At 47.3% G+C, this 15,394-nt stretch overlaps 1 protein-coding gene across 1 annotated transcript; it reads right to left on the bottom strand.

Annotated features, from left to right (window-relative positions):
- Positions 1–152: 152 nt before the first annotated feature.
- On the bottom strand, positions 153–14,932 carry LOC144934435 (transmembrane protein 106B-like). Its single transcript, XM_078860185.1, has 8 exons — positions 14,572–14,932; positions 6,992–7,214; positions 6,183–6,246; positions 4,148–4,307; positions 3,087–3,227; positions 2,907–2,944; positions 2,246–2,299; positions 153–1,570 (listed from the first exon to the last, which is right to left on the bottom strand). Exons 2-8 carry the CDS (start codon positions 7,116–7,118, stop codon positions 1,432–1,434), a joined length of 723 nt encoding a protein of 240 aa, XP_078716311.1. The 5' UTR covers positions 7,119–7,214; positions 14,572–14,932; the 3' UTR covers positions 153–1,431.
- Positions 14,933–15,394: the final 462 nt, after the last annotated feature.

Consider the following 15,394-nt stretch of genomic DNA (forward strand, 5'->3'; position numbering starts at 1 on the left):
CACGGAACGGTGAGATATTTGGGTCGGGCAAGATGCGAGTGCTGGCGAGTGTCAGTGACGGAGGAACCCGATGAGAACAACATGACCCGAAACGTTCGGGTAAACGTAAACAATTTTGATTTGCGCAGGAAGCATGCACTGTACACGGTATGCGTCTTTAAAATGGTCACCAGTGAAAATTTATTGAAAAACAGTAACAGAAAATGCTCTCTCCAGGACCACACGTGCATAGAAAGTGACGTATTTTTTTGACGCAGTACGTGCAGTGAAAACTAGCTTAAAATCACATCACATCCTGGATTCGCTTTAACTCACAATAATCTCACACACAAATGTGGTAAATAATGCTCCAAGAATACAATTACACATGCAATTAACAGAAAACCATTTAGTCTTGCGCAATTATGCACGATAAAAAAAGCAGCACCCAACGCATGAATTAGCCAGTCTTGAATCAAAAAGAGCAGATATGCTGCAAACTTTATAAAGTGACCTCCAGCAGTTTGCTTATCCTCCTATTGCATAGTTTTCTGCCTCATCCTGTAGCTCTCCCTGATGCATTATTTAGGCTGTACCTGAAGCTCCTAAAAAGTGAAACTAAACGTCGGGCATCGCGCCGAACAACACGCGGTGCGACCCGAGACACAGGGTGGACACAGCTGGATTGCGTGTCCTCTTAAAAACACTACCCCTCTGTAAACAACTGTCGTCCTAAATACGTTGGCAATATTTTTGCCTGCAAAGAGGCGCTACCGGATTTGCAGCAGCCTCCAGGGGGCCTAAAGCAGTTGACAAACTCAACCTAAACGTGCCCTATCGGTAGCTAAGGTGTATTTCACAGTCTGATCCGTACACGAATGGGAGTCTGCCTGGGAATACCAGTCCATGTAGGTTCGGGCTCCGAGGTGGAACAATGGTCATCGCAGATTTCTCACGTTAGATTAAACCAGGGGTGGGGAACCTGTTTTCTGCCAAGGGCCATTTGGATATTTACAACATCATTCGCGGGCCATACAAAATTATCAACTTAAAAATTATCCCGTTATATTTGGTCAAACATTTAATTAACTCACCCCTAATGTGATGGCTGGAACTGCATCTCTTTGGCGAGGCCTGTGATGTTCGCTGGTATTGATGATGTTGCTACTCGAAACTGCTTTTCCAGGTTTGCTCCTAGATTTATTGAATTTCGAGTCCCGCCTGCGGTTGCCTTGGCAGGGCCACACCAAATGACTTCTCGGGCCTTATACGGCCCGCGGGCCGGACGTTCCCCTCCCCTGGAGGATTAAACAACTACAACTACTGCTTACAACTTTTACGAAAAAATAACGTGGAAATCTTGAACGATCTGTCCAACAAATTCAAGTGACTAGGTGTCGACGATGATTATTGGTCAGTACTAATGAGCCAGAGAGAAAGGGGGGGGGGTCATTAGTAGAGTTTTGGCAGCCACGACTTCATGTGGATAGGCACGGGATGAGTCACATTCGCTCCGCAGTCGAAGTAGCGGAAGTCGTCGACGGTCGACTTCTGTTGGTGGTTGTTCAACACATCCATGACAGCCGTCGTGCTACACAGGGTCAAGCAAAGAGAAAGACAAAGATCCGCCATATAGCCTTGAAAAAAACAGAGCGAGCACCTATGAAGGCCGGCACAACACACGATGGGGGCTAGGTGGCTAACAACATGCCCGGGCCACCTTTGTCTCCCTCGTGGTGATGTTTCCATGTGGCACCAGATACTCATTTAAGGCTGAACACACTGAGAGGAGGCACAGTGCTGGTCCGGGATAATCGTCACCGGCGTTAGTCACGAGTGGGAACTGAACTTGGATTGCGGGATTTCGCAGTGCAGCGTCCTAACCTTACATTACTGCCTCCACTTACCATGCACCAAAGATCCCCCGTGTAGCCTGTAACAGACTGTTGGGGCAAGTGCTGTTCACGAGCACCTATGAAGGCCGACACGGCACACGAGGGGGTGGGTGGCCAGCACCATGCCCTACCGCCTTTGTCTTCCAAGTGGCGATGTTTACACACCGCACCAGGTACTCATTTGAGGCCGAGTCGGCCTAGGGGTGGCCTAGGACCGGTTCAGATAATCGTCACCCGTGTTGGCCGTGAGCACTGAGCGCTAACCACGACACCACTGCTCCCCACCTCAACACTCACTCGAATCGGCGCACGCACTTATATTCAAGGCGAACACTGAGGAGTAATTTTAAACGGGTGACATTTCCACTTACTGCAGTTTGAAGAACACGTTGTGGACCTTGATTGTTGGCTTGGAGCAGTATTCACTGAAACGCAAGAATAGTGACGATCACACTCTCAGTATAGGTGTGCGTTTTTGTGTACATAGGGCTACGAGGTTGCTCTAGGAGATGGCAGTATGGCAATGGATTATTGAATCCATCCGTGCTAAGCGCCGTGGTGGTGAGATGTTAACTACCTGGCCTAGTATACAGGAGGTTGTGGGTCCGATCCCAACCCTGATTCCCGCTGTATAAATTTGGAGTTTACACGTTCTCCCCCCGTGTTCGCGTGAATTTCTATCCGGGTCCTCCAGTTTTTCACTCCACATTTAGAAACGTGCATTTAAGAGTATTTGGCTGCTATAAATGTCCACGTGGATAAGCCACTTCGTTGAGCTGTTTCGTTGTGGCCAGGTCACTACTGAAAAAGAGCTACAAGGTTTGGTTTAGTATGCGTGGTGGGGTTTCTCTGGACACTCTGCTGTCCTGCCACATGAAGCCAAACAACACTCGTTCATGAAATTGTGTAAACATCCCAAAGGTAGCAAGACCTTCCCGAAAAGAAGTCTTTAGATACTCGGCGATGCTCTCTTATGCATGATGGATTATATCATCCGTATTGTGTGCAAACAAAATATCAAAATATACTTACTATATCCCAAATATCGACAGAATAATGGATAGTCTTACCTAAACAAAAGAAACCAAGAGGTTAAGAGAAACAAAACAAAATCATACATTTGGTAAGCTACATTAGAACAATACCACACAGCCCTTGTTCCCGAAACAGTGTTTCGAAGCGAGTGTTGGAAATGTTGCGTGCGCTTCTTACTTGACCCTGGCTATGAGGCTTCACCACAAGGCCCTCGTCGAAGCAGGTTTTGTTCAGCACATTGTGACCAAACTCAATTTGAATGCACGTGCTGTAAAGGTCGATGGGGTAGTAGTTGCTGTTCTCAATGACGATGCTGGTCTGTGTGGGAAACAAAAGTTCCAATTCATCATCAACATCACCACCACCACCACAAATCACCAAATATCTCAATGCAAGTCCCTCCTGAATAAGCAATATTTCAAGAAACTTTTTTTAAAACCACGCTTTAATGAAATGTACCATACTAGTAATGGAAGAACTCCACGACTCCAGGAAATGGCCCTGAAGCTTGCCATAACGTAAGGGACCGTTGTCAATTACAGCCAACGTGAGTTGAGCGTGGACAATTAGAGGCAAGCCGAAACATAACATACTAAAACATTTTTTTTAAATATGTTTTATATTTTTTATGATAGAATATAGTATTGTCATCAGTATGACATAAGTATACCAAGTTTGCAGTCGATACCACATTGGGAAGTGGGTTAAAATTGAGTTACAAGATTTGAGGATACGACAACAACGACAACAACAACAGACAGAGTGAGTTAATAAAAAGCGAGTAAAAATGAGTCTGGAAAATGTGAGGCTTTCCAGGGTAAATAAAGGTAATTTTTCATACGAAGTTACATTTCTTATTTATGCTTACATACAGAACAAGATGAGAAAAAGTTCATTCCTTGCCCCCTTAGTAGCGTGTCTTCTAGACCAGTGTTTCTCAAATCCAAATTGTTAGGAAGTCACTGAAGCTATGCACTTTTCAATCTAGATGGAAAACGAATTTGTTCAGAATTGCTTTTTGTGTTTAGTTTGTCCTTCCCCAGTACCTCCGATGTGCACGGTTGGCTACGTACGATGCGGTCTTCCATAACCCTCCGCCTTTTCGTGATTACCAATCTTTACTAGTCTTTACACCGACAGTCGTGCAATATTTTGCACGTCTATCCAAAACACGTTTATGTAAACAAAAGCACTGCCGAGGACACTCTCTGTAACCGAGAGACGACGGGGCAACGTACCGTTACGTTCATGATGACGGTATTGCCGTTCTCGCTGAAGAAGACATAGACAGACTCGATGTCCCCATTGCTCACGAGCACCGAGCGGGGAAACATGAAGAAGATGACCAGCCCCGACATCAAGAGGCAAGTGAGCATGGAGAGTAGGACGTACCGCAACCTGCAGGGCACGGGGATACATTCTCGTACGGCTGCCATCGCGCGCACGACTTGCCGCGGGACACCCCCCCCCCCACCGAGCAGAAAAGAACCCGTGACGTGACCAGATCGATGGTAACGCGTTCGCAGATTGTCGCAAAAGTTTATTTTGCAGTTCGAATCCAACAGGTTGCCCCTGGTTAATACCGTGGGAGCATTCACCGTAAAATTGGTGCCATCTTCTTCACAGTGGATGTTAAAGATCCCGTGACTTCGTTCGAAAAGAGTATGCCAATGCATGCGTGGGGGCACCCGTGTTCAAATTTGAAAAACAATTACTTTCAAATTATTCAATTCAGATTCTATGTTGCAACCATCACCCCCTATTGGCAGATTTAATGCTCACTTGTTTGCCAATGCTGACAAGCGAGTCATCTCGTGCCACACAGGGACAGCTGCCACGTGGTGTAGGGTGCTTTGATATGTATGCCAAGACATTTAAGCACAACGTAAATGAAAAGATTGTATTTCAATATTGCATATTGCTTGAGTGTTTCCCCCCAGTTTATATCCTGATTTTGCAATCGGCCCCGCAGACGCGAATATAATATCCCTCTGAGATTCCTTCAAGTGACCTCTGAAACACGCGAAAGGGGGCAGCACTCTCGCACCTGCCCCGAAATGGAGAATAAATTTAATGTCAGTGAAATTTATATTTTTAATTCTCAAGAGCAAAATTTCTTGCCAAATTAAGCAATTGGTGACCAGGCTGAGGCTACCAACGCTCTCGCCTCTTAAGATCCTGGTTTAAGCACAGGCGGCTTCCTGGCACTGAACTCTGAGCCACCTCCGAATGCTTATAACACATTCCTGCGGAGGGAGCTGGTAGGAACGTTGGGTTGCTCGGTCAATGGCCAGGGTCAACGGCGGCGTGGTGTATTCCGCAAATATGCACGACTGTGAGGGCGGGCACAAGCCGGCGTGAATAGGTTAAACGTTGAGTTATATAAGGGCACTACGGGGTGACCAGCCCCTCCCCACCCAGCCCCACCCCTCCCAACCCCCACCCAGCCCCTCCCTCCCCACCCAGCCCCTCCCCACCCTCCCCACCCAGCCCCTCCCCACCCTCCCCACCCAGCCCCTCCCTCCCCACCCAGCCCCTCCCTCCCTCCCCACCCAGCCCCTCCCTGCGTGGCGGACGGACACAATAATTCCCTGTGGGCTAGTGGAACCAGGTGGTTCCTACCAGTAAATTCAGACTTGGTCAACAATGCACCCGACTCGCGCGAGTGCGTGCAGAGTAGAATGTACATGCATTGAAGAAACATTCAGAGGCCCCACTGCTTAGAGAGAGAGCTGCTCGGTTGCGGCGGAGAAAGTATGCGATGCCGTGATGAGCAGGACTGAAAAGTGAACAAAAACATGAAAAACTAAACGATGAAGCTATTTTTTTATTTTACCATAAGGCCCACTGAGCTATATAGCTCTTTTTCAGAAGCGACATGGCCACAAATGATAGCCCAATGAAGTGGCTTATCACGTGGAAATGTATCACAGCCAAATAACTCGAAACGCACGTTTATAAATGTGGAGGGGAAAAAAAACGGAGGACCCGGATAAAAATCCACCTGACCACAGGGAGAACATGCAAACTCCAAATATACAGCAGGCGTCAAGGGTCACGATCGAACCCACGACCTCCTCTATACCAGACGAGGTAGTTAACATCAACCACCAGTCAATGTGCTGGACGTGAGGTTAGGGTTAGGGTTAGAGTAATGGCAAGTGAGCATTAGCGGACGATTGGCTAGTTTGTTAGAGTTAGGGATCACACTTATTGCCAAATTTGGATTTTTATGGGTTAGCTTCTTCGTCTTGGGAGGTCCGGCGCTCTTACGTTTTGCTTGGCGTCAAGCGATGGTCATTGAGTGGAATCAGTGCCACCAGCCTGTTCGCCTCGTCTGCCATTGCACAGGGGACACGGGAGAGATGGGAGAGACATACAGGGGGGATATTGCGTAGTGCACCATAGGGCACTGTCAATGCACTTTTAATGCAACTCACTCGTACACATGATAGACGGAAAATGCCCCGACGCTTGAGAGCTCAAAAGAACCTTTGGTCTTTTAAAATAAATATTCAGTCTTTTCCCCCCCAAATTTGATCAGAATTGTGCTATCAGAGTCATGGAATGATACGGAGAATCCATTTGGATATCTCACGCAGCAGTGCGACCCTTTGTGATAGTACGGCCCACGGAGGTGGACATCACAGAGCTATTTCTGATGTCCCTTTAAGTGGCATCTGGTCCAAACGGGAAGGACGAAGCACTTTCAACCACAGGGAGAAGTATTTGTTGCATTAGAGTCAAACTGATATTTAAAAATTCTAAATTGTTTAAATTTTCTGAACGAAGTGCAAAACCAAATGTAATGTGACCGAAGTGTTTTTTTTCTTCTTCGTACGTGCAATCATTGGTGACCAGGCTGAGGCCATCAACTCGCTACACTTTGTCATACTTGTTGTACCCTGATGACAACAAAACCCATCAAAAGAGAATAAAATATAGCGCAGGCCGGAAAACCACGAGTATCAAACAACACACAGAAACGAGTACCAAAATCATTCATCCTTTGTCACATTGTGCAAAAAACCATGAGCAGTTGCCAAAGTACTGGACTGTTATCCAACAGGCAGGAATCTCACCTCTGGGAACGCGGCCAGTGCCTCGGCACGTGGGGCAGTTGTTAATGCACGCGTAGCTGTGCCTGGGCAATCTGCCCAGCAGCGCCGACTTCTCACTAGCATGAGCGTTGCCCTCCTCGACCTCCATCCTTTTCCCGGGGAAGTACTACGCCCTCAGCGAGACGCGGCCGATAGAGGGGCACCACCCCCACCGCTGGGCTTCACGCAGGTTCAATTTGCTGACCTGGATGTACACGCAGGAGCGGTGGGTGCAGTGGTTAGCGCACTGCGACTCGAGTTTGATTCATAGCCATGGCCGACAGGTGCGGAAAGTGATGCAAGATTCAGTCCTGCTGCCTCGCTCCTTACCCTTCACACAATCCACACTTACCAGTGGCCCGAGTTCGATACCTGGCCAAGATACGTATCAGTGGTGATTTCTGAAGCAGTCCTAGCCCTGCACTAACTCACACTGGCGAGCATTGTGAAGTAAGTGTGTTTGTAGCTAAACACAACATATTTAAACTACGGGCGTGTCTCACTTAACGAGCATGATACGTTCCGCGAAAATTGGTCAGCAAGCGAAAACTCGACAAACGACCGTCGTTTTCCCGGTGACTGCCGTGTTGAAAGCTGGGCTCCGTGTCACGCCCAAAATGTTCTGCTCTTGGTAATTTTTTTACGTAAGAAATAGACAGCGCTATGATTTTAAAATAAAGTAATACATCAAATGTAACCCCAAACATCAAGAACCACAGTGCAAGATCCCCTGTGCAGCCTCAACAGACTTATGGCAAGTGCTGTTAGCGAGCACCTATTAAGGCCGGTACGGCACACGAGGGGGTGGGTGGCCAGCACCACGCCCGGCCGCCTTTGTCTCCCCAGTGGCGATGTTTAACACACCACACAAAAGTACTCATTTGAGGCAGAGTCGTCCTAGGGGAGGCCCAGAACCGGTACAGTTAATCGTCACTGGTGTTGGCCGCGAGCGGGAATCGAACCCGAGTCGCCGGGTTCGTAGCGCAGCGTAGCGCTAACCACTGCACCACCGCTCCCGGCACCCACCCAGCCACCCATGATAAGAAGCCATGGAGGGGGGGTTAACCCAAATGCGTAGTTTGCGTATGGGGGTCTACTGACAACGTACGCATAGGAAACGGGGGGGGGGGGGGGGTGAAGCCTCGATAATAATTTGTCTACATTGGCCTTCAAATGAGTTAGTCTGGCGGTGGACTATCTGTTTTCTTAAACACGTCAATATTATTAATCCTTGATCGTTTCTGCGTGGATAAAATATCGGCCGTTCTATAGAATTCGGGGGGGGGGGGGGGGCGTCAAGTGTACGTACGTAGGTAGGGGGGGGGTCAAGTTGACAGATTTTTTGCGTTCGTACTCAATGGATGGCCCCTGACACGCGCTTCATGCAGCACAGCTGGTAAACAAACTGGCGGGCCGCAGTGCGCCCCCTGCCGTCAGGGGAAGCATATGTATGGGTCGATCTCCGCTCGATAAGCGAACATTTTGCTCGTTTAGCAAACAAATTGGCTATAAATTTAAATTGCTCGTTCTAGAGAATTCTCGTATAAAAGAACGCTGGTTAGACGAGACACGTCTGTATTGTGTTTACCAGGTGAAGCCCACTGAGCTACGGTGTCTCTCTCTATAGGCCTCTAAACTACGTGTCTCTTGCGTCTCTCCGTGTCTCGACCTTGTTCACGTATCACAAACATCACCGCACTGGGTTAACATTTGTGCGTCTCCGACCTTCAACTACTGCCTCGCATCCGCGAGGCCAAAGCAGACTACAGGAGGAGGATTGAGGAACGCCTGGACAGTAACGACAGCAGGCAGGTGTGGCAGGGAGTCCAGCACCTCACCAACTACAGGGCCAACCGCGGAGCTGCTGATGGTGACACCGCTCTGGCAGAGGAGTTGAACCTCTTCTTTGCCCGCTTTGAGGTGACACCACAAGGGACAGCATCACCAAACCTCACGGTCCACAGCAGCTTAAACCTCACAGTAGAGGAGCATGAGGTGAGGCGCACGCTGCGGGCCGTCAACCCGAGGAAGGCTGCGGGACCTGATGGCGTCCCGGGACGTGTGCTGAGGGACTGTGCTGACGAGCTGGCTGGAGTCTGCACAAGGATTTTCAACCTGTCTCTGGAACAGTCCACTGTACCACCCTGCCTAAAGTCCTCCACCATAGTCCCCCTGCCCAAAAAAACCCACATTTCCAGCTACAACGACTACCGGCCAGTAGCACTCACGCCAGTGGTGATGAAGTGCTTTGAAAAACTGGTCCGGAGTCACATCATAGGAAGCTTGCCCCGAAACCGTAACCCCCACCAGTTTGCCTACAGAGCGAACCGATCCACGGAGGACGCCGTGGCCACAGCAGCACTACATGCTGCACTGTCACACCTGGAGCAGCAGGGGAGCTGTGTGCGGATGCTCTTCGTGGATTACAGTTCTGCGTTCAACACCATCCTCCCACACAAACTGGTGGAAAAACTGGGCGACCTGGGGATTCCACATTCCACCTGCATGTGGATACATAGTTTCCTCTCGGGCCGCAGACAGAGGGTCAGAGTGGGCCGTCATACATCCACAGCCCTGAGCCTCAGTACCGGCTCCCCCCAGGGCTGTGTACTGAGCCCCCTGCTCTACTCCCTCTACACACATGACTGTGCCGCCGTCCACCATAGCAACACCATTGTGAAGTTTGCTGATGACACCACAGTGGTGGGGCTCATCTCTGGGGGGGATGAGTCTGCCTACAGGGACGAGGTGGAGCGGCTGACAGCATACTGCAGGGGCAACAACCTGCTCCTTAACACCGCAAAGACCAAGGAGCTCATAATAGACTACAGGAGAAAGAAAACGGACACTCCACCACTAATCATCAGCGGGGACTGTGTGGAGAGGGTGGCAGACTTCTGCTTCCTGGGAGTCCACATTGGGGAGGGCCTGACCTGGAGCGCCAACAGCACTGAGCTTCTGAAAAAGGCCCAGCAGAGACTTTACTTCCTGAGAATCCTCAGGAATAATAACATCACACAGAAACTGCTGGTGTCCTTCTACCGAGCCTCCATCGAGAGTATTCTTACATACTGCATCTGTGTATGGTACACCAGCTGCACAGTGGCTCAGAGGAAAGCGCTCCAGAGGGTCATCAACACAGCCCAAAAGATCGCTGGCTGCCATCTCCCCACACTGGAAGAACTACACAGTTCACGTTGCATCAAAAAAGCACAGAACATTATAAAGGACTCTTCTCGACCTGGACACTCACTGTTTGAGCTGTTGCCATCAGGCAGACGATTCAGATCAGTCAAAACAAGGACAAACAGATTCAAACAGAGCTTTTATCCTACAGCGATCACCACACTCAATAATGCTAATTAATTATTAAGTAATAGTATTTTCAATTGACTGTGAAATAGAGATGTGCAATGACAAAATGTAACCTTATGTGGGTATGTGGGTATACTTGGGCTGTTTTTATATATAGTATAAATTGATTATCTTTCATTTAATTTTTATTTTTATTTTCTTGTTTTATTTAATTTAAATTTATGAATGATGCCCTGACTGGTGAGCATTTTAAATTTCGTTGTACTGGTGACAATGACACTAAACGATCTATCTATCTATCTACTTTTCACACGCTTTCTTTTAATTTACTCTGCCTGTTGTTGTTGTCGTTGTTGTTGTATCCTCAAATCTTGTAACTCATTTTAACCCACTTCCCAATGTGGTATCGACTGCAAACTTGGTATAGTAGTAGGGGTTTACCCTATAAACTGGTACAAAACTGACACCTTTATACAAGGCATCATGTTTGCAATAACAGCAACACAAGCAGTCAAAATGCAAACAAAAAGAAACAACTCTGATAATGGTAATGATGCACTGTCCTTGAAGTTGATTGGTCCACACCCGAGACAGCTTTCCTTAGAGTCTAGTCTCCATTGGTGTTGGACCAGATGACGCCATAAGGCGTCATCTGGTCTTTTGGCGTCATCTGGTCCAACATCAATGGAGACTAGGCTCTAAGGAAAGCTGTCTCGGGTGTGGACCAATCAACTTCAAGGACAGTGCATATCATTAACATTATCAGAGTTGTTTCTTTTTGTTTGCATTTTGACTGCTTGTGTTGCGGATATTGCAAACATGATGCCTTGTATAAAGGTGTCAGTTTTGTACCAGTTTAAAGGGTAAAAACCTACTACTATATTTTGCCACTGGTAAAGGAGGTCTCATAGTGTAAACTTTGTATACTTATGTCATACTGATGACAATACTATTTTCTATCATAAACAATATTTTTTTTTTATGTTATGTTTCTGCTTGGGTCAAATTGTACACAATCAACTGACGTTGGCTGTAATTGGCCATGGTCCCTTACGTTATAGCAAGCTTCGGGGCCACTTCCTGAAGTTCTGCCATTACTAGTACATTTAATAAAAGCGTGTTTTTTTTAAAGTTGTTTTAAATATTACTTATTGTCGAGACAGCTCTGCGAGTGTGCATCAACAATGTAACATTATACCATGTGTTACGTACACCTGCCCAGCATGTGCAGGGTTCATGTCTACTTCAGTATCACAAATATTAGGCCAGTGTCAACTCAATCGGCGGTAGCTTCTGTCCGAACATAACCCATGTGGTGGAGGAACGTGTTGCAGCTGTGTGGTGTTCATGTTCACAAGTTCTCCAGAGTAGAATGAGGAACGCCTTCAATGGGATTGCAACAAATGTTTTTTTTTGTACCAAACAGAGTTTGACCTTTAAAGCAGCATGTACATATTTGCTGTCTGAATTCCTTTTTTTAAGAGCAAGGCAGGGGGTGTGTGTTTGAGTCAGGTTTTCAAGACTGGCAACTGAGTAACATAAGGCAACCACGAAATTCACTAAAAATGAATCTATAATGGAATTGGCAAAAACATGACTCTAAAGTGGAAACATCGTTTGAAGAAGACTCAGTGAAGTCCTCATCGATAAAAATGTTTTCCCTTTTATATTACCATTATTGCCTACGATTATGCATGACAGCGAGGGATGGCAACAGCTTTGAGAGACTTTTACCCAACAATAGATGGATCGTGGCTTCTATTGTTGTGGAGAAACAGCATTCTCTGGGAAGCCTGGTCGAGTCGCGAACGAGACCAGTTAAATGTGATGACAATACTGATGTATATCTACTTCTAAATACACATACTCTTGTATATTTATGGGAACCCCTTTTGCCAGGAATGTATCTAAAATGATGCAAATTTAAGAATAGGTTGTTTACCATACTCTTTGGTTCTTTCGGTAAAGTCACGTAGGCAGAAAATAAAATAAATAAACTAATTTGCACGAAACATTCTTATAATTTTTGTTTATTTTATTTTTTTACCCACGTGACTTTACCGAAAAAACCAACCAGTATGGATTCCTGCAGGTCACGAAAGCTTCAAATCAAGGTTGTTTACCCTTTCTGGAATAAAAGAGGTTACTAAGTTCAAACACCAAACAGGAACCTTTTTCAAGGCATCAAGTCTGCATTAACCATACAGAGTACATGTGGCGAAACATGCAATCAAACATGCTCTGATAATTATCAGGACATGTTTATAATATATGCATTGTTTTGCCACAAGTATGTGTGGTTAACGCAGACTTGAAGCCTTGTAAAAGGTATACATACTTGTAATTATTCACATGTAAGTGATCTGCGAGCCATCCTCACGCACTCGCACCACGCAGACATGAAATATTCGCACTCAGCATAGCACGCACCCATCACACGCACGGGTTAAAGGGCACTGACGTCACACGGACCCGGCGTGCTGTAGATGCTACGAGACGCATGTTCGTGGTTGGTTTTGGGACCGAGTGTGGCTGTGGGTTGAAGAATAAACCAGTGCGTAAACTAGTATCCGACTCCTCTTCACACACATGATGCTGTGAAGAAGGGCTATTGCCAGAAACGTCTCCCGATTTTTTTTGCTTCTTGAAAGGCAATGTTGTTGACGAGTGTGTCGAGACACGATGGGTATGACGAAGCATCATCACATGTGTTTGTGTAGCAGTGCGGCACGACACGTGGAAGGAGAATGAAGATTGACCCTTGCCCATTACGGGGCACACTCTTTGACCGTGTGCGTGTGTACCTGTGTGTCTGTGTGTGATTATCTGAACCGGTCCCGGGCCTCCCCTAGGTCAACTCAGCCTCAAATGAGTACCTGGTGCGGTGTGTAAACATCGCCACTAGGGAGACAAAGACGCTCGGGCGTGGAGCTGGCCACCCACCCCCTCGTGTACCGTTCCGGCCTTCATAGGTGCTCGCTAACAGCACTTGCCCCTACAGTCTGTTAAGACTATACGGGGGATCTTAGTATTTGTGGTGCTGGTCTCTGTAATACATAACCAGTACACGGTGCATTCGATACCGATGTGCAGATAAAAAAGCAAGCTCACGCGGTGCTCACAAAAACACAGCGAAAGACAAAACAAAAATACATCTATAGAGTTGATTTTTTCATGATACACAAAAAAATATATTACCAATTAGCCGTCTTAAAAAAAAACGTGCCTGCCCACTATCCTGTTCTTGTGTACGGCAGTGTGTTTCGGGAGATACATGCCAATGCCGAGGTATCATAGCCACCACGACAAGAGGGCTTGAGCAGAGAAATTAAGAAGGCTTCGTGTAGTTTTGCCAATTCCTCATCTTCCTCGGCGTTGGCGGAGCGTAAAACTACGGTAGAGTTAAGAGCCTTCCAAACACGAGTCTCCCACTGGGTTGGTGATGACAGGGCATCTGAAATAATCCGAAGAGTCATTTATTTGGTGGCAGTAAAATTGGCTCCGACCACCATTTTCTCGCAGTCCTGGCCAGCAGGACCTGCCTGACTCGACACGTTTTCCAACTCTTTGCATTACAAGTTTCATTTTCGTGCATACATTTTCGATCACAGTCTCGGCATGATGTCAATGATTAAGATAACCCTCCAATACCCGACAGAGCCGTCATAAAACAAACTCATAAAACACTGGGGAAGGTTAAAGCAAACATCTCAACAGCATCGTCCTAAACAAAAACACGTAATGAGACGTTGTGAGGCTTTCTTGGACACGTTTGTTTTATTCTATGTAACGCTTCGCAGATAAATAAACACGCTCGTTTGGCTCCGTAATTAGTGGATTGTGCTTTTGTTTTAACAAGTCACTTGGAACACACCTAACCATTATCGCGGCGAGTGATGTCTGAACCCCTAACGCGCCCTTCTTAACCCTTCCCCCACAACATCTTCACCAAATCCGCCCTGACCGGAATGGCGAACTCTGCTCGAGGTCAAACAAAGAGGGCCCCGTGGCCATCAACCGGCGCGTAACAATTGGAGAGCGAACAACACGCCGACCGCCGCTGCGCGGCTTAGGGAGTTTCATGCGACGGAGCTAACGATCTTATTCTGCACCGGCAAAACGGAGATATTGTCTCGACAACAACAAAAACGTCGCGATAGCAAAACGGCAAATACAAAAGGGGTGGTGGCCTCGCGAGCCAATGTTTAAAGCCATACACAAACATTCGCCGTGGAGTGAATACTTACATGGCGTTGGTTAGCCGCTTCCTCGGCTCACCAGCTATGCTTGCTGCCGCTTGAATCTCCCAAATGTTCAGCTATCTTGGCACGCCGAGGTTGCGTGTGTGTACCTCTGTGTGACCCCCACACAAAGAACGCTGGGGGAGTGTTACTAACGTCCAGGCAGGCGCGCGTGCGCGCAGGAGTAACGCCAACTCACAAACACGAAAGGCAAAGGTCCCCGGATAGCTCACGAAGAGGGATGGAGGAGGAGGAGGGGTGGGACAACAACGCTCACGCCGTGCGCAACTCTGGGACTGTACTCGTGAACCATTTCCTGTGAACCGAAGCGGAAATGTAACCCGCGGCCTCGAAGCCACCGATCTTATCACGTGCCGAGCGGCGCTTTGTTGGTGTGTGTGCCAACATCATCGAACCCCACCCCCGTGCCGAGCGGTGACTTAGTGTCAGCACTTCAACTGCGGAAGAATTTTCTTCTGCTCACTCAGAGATCACAGAGGGGCTCGGTGATATTGCTGCTCAGGCTGCATGCAAACGTGAGGGCTCAATCCAGTAGCTCAGTTCTAAGTAATTTAAAGGGCCAATTGAGGAACTCGGTTCTAAGTAATTTAAAGGGTCTCACAAGGAAGCCCATTGAAGTGTTAAGCACGCTTTCGTTTAAAGAAGTGAATGCGTTATTTTCAGAGTCACGTTGGGCAACCTTTAAGTAATGGCCGGGCATCTTTGCTATATCCGCTTTGCAACACATACATAAAACAATGTATTCTGGCTAACCATGTAGAATTATCATTTACTGTAGTGTGTGGGTAGCCAACACTCCAGAAATAAT

This window comes from Lampetra fluviatilis, chromosome 10 (genome assembly GCF_964198595.1).
Source record: "Lampetra fluviatilis chromosome 10, kcLamFluv1.1, whole genome shotgun sequence".
NCBI lineage: Eukaryota > Metazoa > Chordata > Hyperoartia > Petromyzontiformes > Petromyzontidae > Lampetra > Lampetra fluviatilis.

What these genes read in the sequence shown, in the direction of transcription:
- LOC144934435 (XM_078860185.1), bottom strand. Translation starts at nt 7,118, where the DNA reads ATGGAGGTCGAGGAGGGCAACGCTCATGCTAGTGAGAAGTCGGCGCTG. An exon ending in CACTGGCCGCGTTCCCAGAG is followed by an intron (nt 6,247 to 6,991) that starts GTGAGATTCCTG and finishes GTGCAATGGCAG; the next exon opens with ACGAGGCGAACAGGCTGGTG. An exon ending in CGCTTGACGCCAAGCAAAAC is followed by an intron (nt 4,308 to 6,182) that starts GTAAGAGCGCCG and finishes CGTGCCCTGCAG; the next exon opens with GTTGCGGTACGTCCTACTCT.